Consider the following 15,349-nt stretch of genomic DNA (forward strand, 5'->3'; position numbering starts at 1 on the left):
ATGTGGCAAAGACAAAGTGCTGCTGTAGTGTTACTCATTTTAAGCCACTATAGATAATATAAAATTAGACTCTAAAATATTCAAAATGTTAAATATTGGTGGTGTAAAGAAATACTTTTACCTCTAATTTTTAGATTTGAAATATGGCAGAGCATGAAACCGAAGCTGCATGATGTTTGTCTTTAGAATTGATGATACAAGCGCCAGCTTATTCATGGAAATGCCAAATGCAACGGGGTTATTGGCCAAGGCTGGATTGCACTAAAACCAGAATATTGTATCAGAGAGAGGCAGCTGGTTAGGAGTCAGAACAGATTATCATATGAGAGAGGATGAGCGAGGAGAGGGGGAGGAGAGAGACAGAGAGGTAGGGACTGGAATGGGAAGCAGGGGGCGAGAGTGAGGGGCACAGGAGTGAGAGAAGGAGAAATGAAAGCAAGAAAGTCATCGCCCAGTTGTTTGGATCATCCAAACCCTTCCATCACTATCTCCCCTTCTTTACCTGTCAAAAACAGTGTATGAGAGCCGTCGGAGTGTGTGTGTGAGAGAGAGAGGGGCATGCGGGTCCTCTGAGAGGTCAAGGGAAGAAGCTGAGACTCCACTCATCTACTCTCTGTGTAGGGCCCACCGCTGCTCACAGACATCTGGCCTCACACTGATCACTCATATCTACAGACAGGGAGGAGGAGAAGAGCGGAGCGCTTCGATCTTGCAAAAAAAAAATTCCGATCCCTCACACATCCATCCTCTCCTTTTTTTTTACTTCCTCTCTCTCTCTGTTGTTTCCTTTTGCTATTTTTCTCCTTCACCTCTCTTTCATTCCTGTCTAGCCTTTTGTCCCCTCTTTGACATTTTCTCTTATCCTTGACATTGCACCATTTTTTTTAAAGCAGAAAACCAAGAGAATAGAATAGACAGAACAAAAGCGTGAAAAAACGGATGTCTGCTAGAACTGGTTCTGACTATCCTTGCACTAAAAAGATAAGCCAGAGAAGATAGCGAGAGTGTGCTGTGTCTAGCAAGCCAGTATACAAGGCTCTGACTGCAATCAGTGGGAAAAGGGCCAGCTTGCCTGCCTGAGCTCTCAGCGCCCCTACTGGCTGCCTGCTGTGCCAATCAAAGGCTAGTGGGTGGGGAACAGTCAGACATGAACGCTGATGTCACAGTCACATGGATTCTGGTGTGGTCATGCTCGGAGGCTGAGAGACAGAGCTGTGCTGGCCAGCTGCTGCTGAGACAGCAGTGGAGGGCTTTGCGCTGGTGATAGTTGTTCTCTTATGGACTCGAAGCTTAATAATGTATTTTGTGATTTCAGCTATGAAAGGTAAGAGCAAAATGCATGCTGATCCTGCAACCTGAGTAACAAGTAGGGAAGTACGGCTCCGCTATTCATAGCCTGCCAACTCTTTGCATTTCATTTGCAAGGCATGAGTGTGACAGAGAGTGAGAGGGAGGGAGGGAGAGAGAGAGGGGAGAATACAGTAATACTGTGCTTCTGAATGTATGCAAGTGAATTCAGCTTTTCTAATATTTCTTTTCATGCATGTCCATATTTTTTCATTCAGAAAGAGAAACTGAGCTAGAATTATGAAACTTCTAAAAACCTGTGAAGGTAGTTTTGCTTAAATTTTTTAAAATTTTATCTATGTGTGTGTGTTTTTGCTCCTACTGTTGTGCGGGGTGCTGTGGAAACCACAGCCGGTGTAATCTTTGCAGATCCCTGACAACAACAGCTCCAGAGCAGAAGTTTTTTGGCATAGATGTGAGGTAGCATGCAGAGAGACGGGGGCAAAGGGTCGTAGGGGACAGGGTGGGGGTTCTTGTCGCTGTTTCTTTTTGCCCCGTTCTTAATCCTGTTGTTCCAGTCCAGAGGATGTGTCTGTTCCGCGGGAAGATGTGCGTGGCAGTGTTGAACGTGGGTTGCAGACGGGCAACAAGGCACCGGCGCGACTGGCAGACTGTGATTCTTTGAGTTGATACTGGTGGATGCGTGTGCATATCTGTGTGTGAGAGTGTGTTGTGTTCCACTGACCTATTTTATGGGTAGTCGGGTTTACATGTGTGGCCATGAGAGCAGGACTGGGTCCTCCCAGTCACTGTGATGTTGATCTAGTTTGCTTAATCCCAGCTCTTCCACCCCCTCCATCATACAGGCATACATGCGCACACACACATCCGAGCAGACAGACACTGGAAGGGCAGTCAGACATACAGTACAGCACACACTTCTCTCATGCATGCCTGCACAAACGCACATAATCATGCTTTTCACACATATGAATACACTCTCATTCTTCCATATAGAGAAATGTGAACAACCATATCCACCCATATGTGCTCACATGCGGTCATGAAACGGGCAGCTGTCATTCTGTGTTTAATTTCCTACTTGCTGCTTTTTTTTTGGCTGTCCAGAAATAAATTCACATTTGTGCTTTTGCATTAAAATCACATTTACCATCAAGACAAAAAAGCTGTGGAGCATATTAAAAATACTTCTATGTACACATATTAATAAGTAAAATATGTTAAATGTGTGAAAAACAATGCTATTATCAAATTAATAGGAATAGTTATTGCCCTCACAGCTTCAGTATAGATTGTGACGTATTAGTTTGCCATGCAGTTAAGTATGCTGCTCTTTGTGTGAGACTGGCAACTCTGACCACAGCGTTACTTTCTTTTCTTTTTTATTCGATCTCAGTGTGCGAATTCATTTATAAAGTGAGGCTCACAGACATTTGCGAAATGTGTGGAAAATTGAGAGGGAGAGCAGTCCTGTTTCTCATTTTCAGTGAGACGCAAATGAAAAATGGCCTTTGACCTAATGTCCTTTTATATGCTATTTATATTGAAGGGTTTTATGAGATCATATTTTTAGAATTGATTGCTGTGTAGCTTTTCTATGAGTTTTTTTTGTGGTGTATACACAACATTTTAATGGGTATATATTTATTTTAAAATGTTGTTTAATGGTGTTTTTTTTCTTTAATTGTGCTTAATAATGACATTTTCTGTATTTGTCATTAGCTGTAAGAGTTGTTTAGTAGCCAGTTTCTGCCTGTCTACTTGCCAGTCTTACGCCTTATCGGTCCTTTTAGTTTGATAGGAGCTGCTGGTGTCATGATAGGACACTGTGACAATTAAATTAAAATGTGAACAAGGTGTAAAATTGGAAACTAATTTCAACGACAGTAGTAATTTCTGCCTGGAAATGATTGGTGAAATGGATGGACAGAACAATCACTCGCTGCCTTGCCATGCACTTCCTTATTGTTATGTTAATATTGTTTATACTGCACATTTTACATCACTTTTTTTGGTAATTAAAAAAAAAATGTTTTCTATACTCTGCACTATAAAATAATGCTAATATATGATTCCAAACATCTCTATGTGTCTCTGTGGCTTTGTCTCTACCCTGCACCCCCCTCCACCTAACTCTCCCTCTCTATTCAGCCTCTCTAACACACCACTGCCTCTCAAGTACCTAATTACCTGTAATAGAAACATCCCTCTCATTACCCCATGCAAATTAGCCAGCCTACTCAGCACAATTAGGATGAAAATTCCAATTACATAATTAAAAAAAGTTCTTTGATGTTTAGATTGACAGAAAAGGTAAAATGTGTGTCTCATCCACATTACAAATAATGAACCCTTCAAAAAGAGCAGCATTGTGGCGAGGTACACGTAGCAGCAGTGGTGGAATGTGACTAATTACATTTACTCAAGTACTAATACATTTTAATGACATTTTATACTACATATTGTACTTTTTACTGCCCTGCATTTATCTGTCAGCTTTAGTTACAAGTTACCTTACTAATTCATATTTTACATGCAAAACATATGAAGAACTTAACCTTAAAATATGATGCATTGTAAAAAATTAAAAAATACTTGTAACTACCCTACAGTGTTTAAAATTAGATTTATTAGATCAATAAACTGAATAATTCTTTTGATAATGTTTGTAGGAATAAAAAACAAGACATTTAAAGGTATCACTTTAAGCTCTCGGTAATTATGATGGACAGTTTTTACTTTTTTCTTACTATCTTACAAAACAAATAAATAATGGATAGATCAAGAAAATTAAACCACAGTAAAAATAATCGTTAGTTGCAGCCCTGTATAAAACAATTATAAGTAATAGTAATAACAATCTAATGTTATACTATACAACAGTATATGTGTATATATACATATAGTAATCTACCACACTATTTGCACCCAAAGGTGTTGAGTACTTACTTACTTTTAATACTGTAAGTACATTTTCCAGACAATACTTGCTTCACTAAAGTAACACTTTCAATGCAATACTTTTACTTGTGACAGTGTATTTTTACAGTGTGGTATTGGTATGTTTACTTGAGTAAAGGGTATTTTTCCCACCACTGCATAACAATAATGTTTTAAAATTGTCAAAAGCAAGGCCAAGTAAGCCAGTACAGTGCATGAAGACTGAACATAAATATGTGATGTAGCATGAGTGTGTACTAGACTGTAAAAAATGTTCTGGGGCCGTAGAGGAGGTAAAGCCAAATATCTTGTGATAGGCGCTTTAAGGCTATGTTAACAAGGCTGTAAATATTTGCTGTGGATTTGGTACTCTTTGTCTCTTTCTATCAGTGGCCAATTGAAGTGTTCACTACCCAGTGCTGCAGGCTCTCACACATTAAAGCAGAGGTTAACAAGATTGGCTATTATCCAGTTAGGGACTGAGGACATGAAGAGCTAACGGAAAAATCGCCACAGATTAAGGAGAAGGCAAATATAGCACAATACACCTGCAAGGATTTGAAAGAAGAGACGCAATTACTGTACAAAGAGAGACTATTTGAAGACAGTTTGTGTTCGTATTTCTTTTAATCTATGATTAAAATATTTACTTTGAATGTGAATACAATTGTAATACCAATATTAATAATTCAATATGGAATTTTGTGTTACCCTAAAATTTTCATTCATAAAATACATTTTTTCCAGGGATCATTTACATCTTATAATCAAATTGAAATTATGTTATTTGAGCAGAGGAAAGACAAACAAGAGTGATTCTGACTGACAGACGAAGGGTGCATGCTTTAGTCCTATCTCTTGCTTCTTAGCTGGCTGAGGAAGTGGAATAGCGTCCCCACAGGTTATTAAAGAGTGTGAGGTGTGCCAGTCTGTGCTGTGCACACTGAGACGAACATCCTGCCTGTCTGGCTGTGTGTGGAGGGACTGGTTAATGAGATATTGACTGCCCATTGAGAGCATGGATTTTGTGATTTGGCTCTTGAAGTTGGAAGGATAGGGAGGAGAGATGGGCACTCATTTCTAAATTGTATTTCCTTTTTTGTTTTGAGTTACCAATAGTTAGCTATTATTCATTATGCTATTATTTGGTTATTGTTAATTCTACTAATTCTTCTTTTGAAATTATAACTGCCAGCCTGTTTTAATAACATAAATCACATAATAGAGTATCATAATCAATCCTGTATGTGCTCTAGGGCTTTGTTTTAAAATGTTGATTTTCTGATTGAAATCAGTTTTCATTTGAATGATCCTAAATCGATTCATAAAATCTAAGAATCAATGTTATCTATATCAAATGAAACTATGAATCAAGACATAAAGAATCAATTGGTGCTAGCTTGTTAAGAAGGGGGTTAAGTAACCCTACAAAGATAGGCTACATTTTGGTGAGGGAAAAACTGGCACGGCCATTGTTTTAAGATATCTGAATGAAATGTCACTCAATACTTACTGACTGTAGAGTTTGTAGAGCTGCACTTTATTGTGTGTTCATGTTAAATACAAAGAACATTTATGTAATGTACATTACCTGCTTTGGGGGCAGTTTTTCATTGATACTTGAAATGCAGCAGCTTAGATAGAGCCTTGTACAATTGTTGAGTCTCTTTCATATCCAAGCTAAATTGGTATTGGAACCGAAACGTTCTTAACCTAATTGATATCAAATCGAAAACTAAATTGAATTGGGAATAACAATTGATTCGGGACCTTGTGAATTGGAAACAAATCGATTTGGAAAATCATTGACAATATCCAGCCCTATTGTGCTAGATACAACAAGAGTTTTATCATAAAGAAAACATAAATGAAAGAACTGACAAAATAGTATGACTAAGAACTTAAACTCTTATTTGCGTAATGAACATTAAAACAGTACACTGTTTTACAGAAGTGCTTGATTACTAGCCATACTTTAAAAGATATTGATACAAAAAGTATAGCTACTCAGAATAGAAGTATTGATTACTGTGGAATTAATTTTCCATTACAGTACATAGAGACGGATATGGGAGTCTTTGCAGTAACCAAATAAAAATGAATTATAAAAAGAAAAGTCTTGTATGCATATCTATAGTATAGAGTGTAGATTTTTATACTGTACAAGCAATCATTTACAACTCCATCTAAACCATTGGCAGGGTACCAGACAGCTCTGTCAGTCATCTCGTCTTGTCAGTCATACCTTGTGGTTTTGACAGATTAGTCCAATCACAGGCAAGGTTAAATGACTCCCCTGTCCTATGCCCAATCAATCAGCGGGGTACAACAAACAGCAGCGGCTCAAGATAACCATTGGGCTTCATGAGACGATTTTTGCTCATTCTGAAACATTCACACTAAGTTCAGTCAAGGTTCTCAATTTGGCTTCCCAGTCAGGTAAAACACCGAGCTGGGCTTAGTCAAATGCCTTTAACTTAAGGGTAATTTTCTACTTTACTTTCACTCAGTATTTCAGGAGTCACTTATAGATCCTTTGAAGTGTCTCCCTGTCATGCAGCATTTAGCTGCTGATACAATACTTCCTCTGTCAGCACTCCTTAGATAATCATACACCACAGTCCGTGGAGTTAAAGAACATTTTCACTTTCATTTTCTCTTCATTCTGTAGCTTCCACTGTTGAACATGTACAAAGAGCGTGCAGATTGGACATGTTTCACTGTTCACAGAAACACTTTGCTTTACATTCTAATACATTGTCATTTGTGATAATTTAAAATACTGAGAAGATGTACGTACTCTCAGCATGGACTTAGTTACAAATGTAGAGATTAATAAAATGTCTTCAGCTTCCCATGCCCTGTTTTACCCTTATAGGGGTTGCCACTTGGGGCTCAGAAGTTAACAGTGTTTTAAGAGAGTGAAGGTTTAAGTTTTTTCTCCCTGTACTTTCATTCTGAGCGTGTTTCATACCATTGGCTTTTTTCCGCTATGGGCCTCTGGAGGGCTGTCCATTGGCTTTTTGAAGTTGCATCAAAGAGGAAATGGGGGAGAAAAAGCATTATTGATTTTGCGTTTTGTCTGACTCAAACACTGAGGACAGAAAAACACATAAGGAGTTAGGTGTTGGCAGTGGGGCAGCTCCGTCTCTTGTGTGAGAGCCAGAGGGAGAAACGTAAAAGAGGTAGAAGGTGAGGAGGAACACTAGACAACACTAATGCCTCTCTCCCTAGAGTTGTATGTTCAGTCCACTCGCTCCCATCATCTCCTTTCTGTTTGTAATGGCAGAGTAAATAAATCCCATTACTGTATAGCCTCTCCTTGCCGTGTCTGGTAGTTTTTCTTCCTCCTCCATCAGGCCGGTGACTCCCGAGCTCTGACAGCACTCTCAAGTTGACCTGCTTTTCCATAAAACACCAAGCTGCTCTCTTCTCGGGTGTCATCAGATCTCCCTGCTAGGCAAGCATGCCGGCTGCAGGCAAGAAGAGAAGTATTGTTTCTGTGGTTTATCACCTTTATCCTCCTTCTGTGTGGGCGCAGCAGAGGTGAGATGACAGTGGAGTACTTTTCTGGTGTTAATTTGACCAAGGGTGACTAAAAAGGAGCTTTCAGTGACATCAGTTCATAAAAGCTGTCACTATTATGGCTTACTTAGCACTTATGCTGTTAGCATATGGTGTAACCATGTTCTGTGAAGTTTTTTTGAAAGGGATTTCCCAGGTTGCTCTTATGAAAGTCTGTGGGATCTGTTTCAAGAGACTGTAAATAGTGATGGCATTGCCAGAATTGTTGCAGAAGTATACCGTAGAGTCAGGGAGTTGGGAAGGGTCAGAGGTCACAGCATTCTAAGTCCCACTCCTCTCAGCTCCATAGAGAGCGACTGCAGCATCTAGGGACCCTGGCGGGGAACAAAGGATGAAAAATGAGAGGTGCATGGAATTTTGATGAGATGTGGGAGCAGGCAGCGTTATAACAAAGATCGTCACAACATGCGCTCCGCCGCTTGATTACAAAATGGAGAGAAGTGTGTGAGTTTGATTACATGTCCCAGCAGAGGCCGTTAGGGGTTCTACTTGTAGGATGGCATCATTTACAGTCACCTCTGATCTAGCGTCTGCACGCTGATAAAAAAAAAGGTTGTGAAGATTCCTGAGCACTAGGGGGTGCTCTTCAAGAAAGGCAAATGAAACAAATAATCTGTACTACAGAGTTTTCAAGTTGCTACAGTCTCTTAACTTCACTCCCACTGCTGCCGCAGAATGTAATAGAGCATGTTGGAATCTCCCAGAGGAACCTGTGCAGGCCAGGGTGAAAACTAACTCTCAAGGTTAGCAGCCTTATAGGCCAATCCTCACCACAGCTAAGATGCTAAGATGCATGAAAGGAATTTTATCGTCATAAATAACAAAGAGAAACAACCTTGCTCGAACAGTCTGCTTTAGATTGATTTTTATGCACATGCATTCATTTGAAATAAAAGAAATGCTGTTTCAGTGCTAATTACAAAGATGAAAGGAAGTCGAATGTGCAAGGCAATGAACTTTGTTTAAAGGCGCAGCACATGGCTTATTCAGGGACACGGTGCTTTGAAGAATCCAACCCCATATATGGGCACGTAGAGTATGTTTTGAAATTGAAACCGTATTTACACAATAATATACAAGAGACCAAAAAGATGCACTCCTCAACATCCTAATTCAGCAGGTCAGGCAGCAGAACTAGCTGAACAATCTCTGCCCGAGACAATGAGAGTGTGCAGAGAGTTCCCCAGCTGGAGCAAATGGGGTTAACTGGCTGTGGAGAGATCCTTGACCTATCTGAGATGAGCTCCCCGCCCCCTCTAGCAATGTGGAATATCTGATTGCTGATTATGAGTTTATTCCCCATTGTGCTGAGCCTTTTGCATGTCAGGATCCATCCCTCCCCGGCTAAACTGATTAAGGAGCTGAAATGATGCTACAGCTCTCAGAAACTGCTGAAAGACTCTCAGCGAGCCTGGTTATCTGGAGTGCAGCTGGCAATCACCCACCACTGACTCTTTTGGAGGCTTTTTGGGTTGTTTTGTTGTTTTCAAGTGGGTGTTTTGGCATATTGTTGTCTTTGTTCCCCTGGGCTTCTTGTTTCTGGATGAGAGCTTTCCTAGTGCTGAGCACAGGTCCTTGTCAACCTGGCTTCTCAGCTCAGCCTAGTCCAGCCTTAACAACAGCGGCGTCAGCAAAGACCCTCGCTCAAAGTCTCAGTATGTGCTTATGATCACCCTCTTACAGATCTTTATTCCTGATGTAAAAAAAGCTCTCCCTTTGCTCATTTTCACAGCTCCCAGAATCCAATACATGGGACAAAAGCGTCAGATAAATTGAAAGAAATGGCTCCTCAAAAAAATGTGTCCTCATGTAAACTTTTAAGGGTTTACGTGGTGTTCAATGGATTTCTGTCACAAGGAAACAAATATAGTTTTTCTAGCAAAGAGACTGACTGGCATGACTGTTTTTTTTTTGCTCGCAGGGATCTGTCGCTTAGTTACAAATCAGCAGCTGTCGTCTCTAAGTTTTGTTTTTGTCAATAGTTGGAGGGGAGAGGAAGACAGTTGTGTTCCTACTGCGCTGATGGCTGTTTTAATCTCTTTAATGTGTGACTTGGGGCAACAGAGGAGGAATCTGCCCAAACAGAGCATTCTCAATTACTATCAAAGCCGCACAGCCCGACGTCTCACTGTCAAATACATCCCCCACAGTTATTACTTGAATGCTTTAATGTTTTGTTACACATGGTAAATACAGTTAATATACTGCATAATGTCCAGTTGAGACAAATACTATACAAATACACAAATTGACGAATAAAATTGTCAATTGCCCTTGTGTATTTGTATCTGAAGGCTTAATGTATGTTATGTTACCCTGCCTGGTTCTGAAGTCAACAGTGAGGCTAATGGAGTTCCAGATGTGACAGCATCAGTCTCAGTTAACAAAAGGCTATTGTCTGAGCTCTGCTTCCTTGTATAAATGAAGATGTTTTTAGGTGTTACACTGCTATGATGAAAGAATAAGGGCCCTATCTTGCACCCAGCGCAGCATAAGTGTCTTTGCTATTTTAAGACCCATCCAGCACCCACGTAGTTTAAATATTCAAATGTACCTGTGCCCATCTTTGCGCCCATGGGCTTGCTGGTCTTGCAGGGAGGTGGGTTCAGGTGAATTCTTGGTGTATTTCTATCTGGAGTCAGCAGAAAGTGATCGTACCATTGACCATCAAAAACCTGGTCCAGCATTTAATTGTTATTTAAACAGCGCATTAGTAAAATGCGCCTAGGGTTATGCACAGCACTCCCACATTATGCTTGTTACACACACAGGGAAGCGCTGCGGCACACACACATGCAAAAGATTAAAAATAAAAATATTACGGTGCAAATCCGCCATCATTATAGCAATGTCCCAAGGTATAAACACGCCAAGCTTTGAAAGGGAATGAGAGATGACACTCTGATTGGTTTATTGCATGTTACTCCCAAAACACACCTATGATTAATGAAGACACTAAGTACAACCCTTTTGAACCATGCGCCTGGACCCTTCTTACCGCTGTCAAAGTAGCAAAATTGGATTTGGACACACCCTTAACGCACCTGAACCATGCGCTTCACTCCGTGCACTTGGGTTGTTAAAATAGGGCCCTAAGAGTCTGAGAAGTGATGGGTGTGAAGGTGTGTGTTTGTGTGTGACTTTGTTGGAGGGTATCTTATTTGTTTTTATGAACCACATCAAATTAAATGATTTAATTTGTATGGATTTTACATATTTATGGAAACATTGATTGTGTGCTACGGTATATTTAAGTATCTTTTTTTAGGGAATAAATTGCTACACCTCAGGAACATCATGCTATGATTTCAATTTCAGTAACATTGCTTTGCTACACAAAGCACAAGCAAATTCTAGCTCTCAACATTTCCTCTCATCATGTATCAGCCTCATTGTTCTGGATCGTACTAGCTGTCACTCTGGATAAACCAAAGGTAAGAGAGGGAAACAAGCAAAGGCATGATGGGAGATAGGTGGAGGATAATCAGAGTCAAACTGCTGTACGTTTGACATACCTTGCCCACTTGAGTGGGTAAGGAAGTTGTTTTTAAAAATCTTTTGACACATGATTGCATCGGGCCGTTCTGCTTTGATCTCAGCATGGATCTTTTTTTCTTTCTCTTGATGTGGGATTATTATAATTTATACATAAGGGATTTTGTTTTTTCTTGAGCCTCGGCAAACTTTGAGTAAACATGGTACACATAGTAGATTAACATTGTATTCATTTACACATTCTCATTAGGGAGCCCTGAGGTAATTAATCAGAGGCCGTGGTATATAAGGAGATAGACACCGTTCAAATAATGTATTCCTTTCTACTCTTACCGAGTGTGAGAAAATGTGTCTGATCAATTCCTCCCTTAGATGTAGCTCTTTGAAGACATTCAGTGTCTTATGAGAGCCCCACAACAGTATTTATTCTCTAGAAACTGAAGTCTGAAGACCTTGCATATACTGTACAAACATTGCAAGTCCAAAATATAGGAACCGTATAACCCCAATTAAATCCATGCAGGTAAACATTCACTTAGCTGTATTGTGTTGTAGCACTGCAGCTTCAGTTAGGTTCAGTTTGCAGTTTACTGTTGCTGATCACAGAAAAAGGCCACGGTAATTGCACTAAAAATAAAAATAGATACTAAGCTTAGTACGCTGTTCTTGTGCCATTCTGTGATTTTATGTCAATATTATGAGAACTTTTATATTCACAACTATGTGAAAAAAATGTCTCTTTCTTTTAATAATAATTTATACTGTTTATTGATCCCCTTTCGGAAAATTACCATTTACACTCTGTTTGTTAGTAAGCACTACACACCGGCCTGAAATACACCTTTCGTGCACAAATGGACAGATGTGAGTGGGCTGCCAGTGCTGGACCAGCCCCTTCGAGTGGTTGGAGGGGGGGGGGGGGGGGGGGGGGGGGGGGGGTGTACAGTGCCATGCTCAAGGGCACCTGGCAGTGGCATCTCTCCAGCTACCAATGGGTGCAAAAGCAGGATTATAGGTGGGCCGGTTTTGCATTGAAAATGGTTGCAAATTTGGTCGAAAAATTGATGGAAAGTGTCCCCGCTAAAAGATGTGCAAGAGACATCCAGTAAAACAAAAAGAAAGAGCTGCGAGAAATTGTGCAGTAAAAAAGAAAATATCGGGTCATCCTAGCTGACGTAAGCACTTCATTAGGTTATACAGAATTTTCTCTTTCCAATTAAATGTTAAATGCTGCATTTATATATCCAAAACACTTGCCTCTAATTCAATCATTCACACCCATTCACACACCGGTGGCAGCCAGCTACCATGCAAGGTGCTTGCCTGGCCATTGGGAGCTATTTTAGGTCCAGTGGTTTCAGTTTCTCTAAAATAAAACAGTTGTTCAATCTGGCACGTAACAATTCTGTCAGTGATCAGATGTTAATTGCTTAAGGCTCTAATTGCAACCCTTGTAAATTAATTTTGTTACTACATGAATGTGCCTGGCGGGCAGTTTCAGTCACCGATTGAATAATTAGTAGCTGCCCTGTAAATCGCATGCTAACTCCACGCATTTACAAGCAACAATAGATTAACATCCTAAAAAAGGTTTTAGACGACGTAAAATCTCCCCACACTCTCTGTAAAAAGTATTAACATCTGTTTATTGTAGATACAGTACAAACAATAATTTAGTCATAGAGAAGAGTGAACCATCCAATTACATGTCTTATGCTCTTAAATTAGACAATTCTGTTATATGTAAATAATACATGAATTAACATAAACAATTTAACTTGTTTCAAGTTTCCTTGTGTTCCTTCCTTATGTCAGTTCTATCACATAAAAGGGAAAAGCACAGGTGGTGTATTTCCACAGCTCAGTTCCTCTCCAAGGCAATCCAGAGATTGTTTAGTTTATATTGTAAAATGAATGTTATCCATAGGCAGCAGATATTTTATGGCTGTTACTGATGTGTGTTCATAATATAGATTGATGTCACAATAGTATATCCCATTGAGCAACCACAACAGCCTCCAATGACAAAGGGTTTATTTTTAAAACAACAGGAAAGGCTTTCTGCAGATTAATTCCGGTGTATGGTTCCCATTGTGGGAGAAACAAATTGGGCTTTACGGAATTAGTGTGTTTGCTGCATAAATCTCAAATAAATTCCTGAGACATACAATCGTGTTTCATATGATTGGATGCTTCTGCGTTGCCTTTGAGTGAAAAAAGAAGGAACGTTTCCCAACTGGATTAGAGCTGGAAATACAGTAATGATGGCTCGGTGTTTCTCCATTGACCCAAGTGGGTTGTCTAAATACAATATGGATGTGCAGGGCTGCCTGTGTACTCCAGTGCTGGGAGACTATTTGCTGAAGGTCATTTGGGATCATAGCGTGCCATTAATAATTCCTGAAAGCATCCAACATCTCCATCTGTTCTGCTGCATCCATCGCTCCACTTCAAAGACAAAGGCAGCATCTGCAGGTAAGCATTAAACCTGCCTCCAGGCTAAGATGTTGGAGGTGGGATTCTTTGTAGAGAAAACATATCTCTGGTCATCAGGTCATGCTGCTCCTATATTAGCCAATTAATGTTTGTATGTTTGCTCACACAGCTTGAACCTATGAACACATAGGTAAACAACGACTTGCAGATGCACACTTACTGTGTACAGTGGCTTTTGTGTGCATGCTTTTCAGCTTTCACTGGCGGAATCCAGTGAACATGTGTGGTACAGTAATTCCACACCATTGCAGGCTACCAGCCTCTCTATAGGGATGCAATTACCACCCTCCGTTGAGTGTAGTCAGTCAGCTTGACAAGGTGTTACCAGGGAAATTATCAAAGCTGATTTTAAACGAAGCATTTAATTACGTGCATTGTGTGTTTGTGTGTGTAGTTGACCAAATAACACGTGTTCACCTGTGCGCAGGGCATACAGTGTAGTAAAATCTAAACAGGTCTCAATGACAGGCCCACTTCAGATACGCCGGAGTCCTGCGGGGAGTAAATGGATGTTTGGCAGTGGCATGTGCTGCCCAGGCCTGGTGGGCCCAGTGGGCGAGGAGGCAAGTGCCTGGCTGAGTGAAAGATGGCTGTGTGCAAGGAGAGTGTGTGCACACAGCTGAGGCTGTGACAGAAAACAGTGAGAGCTCTGCTCCTGCTGCTTCATCTTCTCCTGCCAATGATAGATCTCCACTTTAATTTAGGTAATAGCACGAGTCCAGCGCTCACAATGGACCCGGAAAAAAGCATACAAACAGCTGTTCTTCCCACTTTCTGCACAGATGAAGCTACTCATAAAAGATACGTTTGGTGTATTTAAAAAAAAAATGGGGGATGAGATGGAAAGCTTAGTTTGTATAAAGATATTTCATCATTTACTGTAATGTGGAGAGTTCAGCGTATGATACGATGAAGCTTATAATTATCTCCCCTCCCCCCAGTCACATGCGGTCTGCTGATAAAGCACCTGTGCCCATGAGTAACTCCACCATCTTTCAGCCCTGGGCTCTTCTACTGTACCGTAGGGCTGGCCAGTGAGTCGACTCAAATCACCATCACCTCCAAACTGCTTAGCCTGGCCAATTTGAATTTCACATCTCTGTTGACTCATAACCCTGTCAGGACCTTTCTTCTTTATCATGTCTGTGTGTCCAGTGGACTCTCATAACAGGCATTAGGAATTAATTATTTATATTAGAAACTGAGCCACAATTACTGTGTTTTTGTCAAAGGTTTTGTTTTGGCCTAATGTTGATATCTGATCAGGACATTACTGCAGAGCCAAGATTGCCTTTGAAAGCAATTATTTTTCTGTATTTATTCAATCATGACATTTCAGCACATGTTATTTGCTGTCAGAACAGGCTGGAAAGAGAGCAGGACAATGATTTTGGCTAATGACACATTCTCAAAGTAGTCAGGAAAGAGTGAGTGCGGCGTTGTGCCGGCCACGGCACTGGACAGTGGCTTAGATCAAATCGATAAAGAGGGACTGATTGAGCTCCGTACATCCACAGGAAGCTGA

General features: G+C 40.4%; 1 protein-coding gene across 3 annotated transcripts in view; it reads left to right on the forward strand.

Moving 5' to 3' along the window:
• The window catches only part of roraa (RAR-related orphan receptor A, paralog a), a 179,515-nt gene that overhangs the window by 131,829 nt on the left and 32,337 nt on the right, over positions 1-15,349 (forward strand). Inside the window, exon 1 of one of the 3 annotated variants that reach the window (XM_034878208.1) lies at positions 1,168-1,324. The exons of 1 other annotated variant lie outside the window; for it this stretch is intronic. In XM_034878208.1, the coding sequence (XP_034734099.1) occupies positions 1,297-1,324 (28 nt within the window). In that variant the 5' untranslated portion in view covers positions 1,168-1,296. Of the gene's footprint in view, positions 1-1,167; positions 1,325-13,591; positions 13,804-15,349 lie in introns of those variants that run through there. One more of the 3 variants, XM_034878206.1, reaches the window with a different exon arrangement.

Source organism: Etheostoma cragini, chromosome 8 (genome assembly GCF_013103735.1).
Source record: "Etheostoma cragini isolate CJK2018 chromosome 8, CSU_Ecrag_1.0, whole genome shotgun sequence".
In the NCBI taxonomy this organism is placed as follows: domain Eukaryota; kingdom Metazoa; phylum Chordata; class Actinopteri; order Perciformes; family Percidae; genus Etheostoma; species Etheostoma cragini.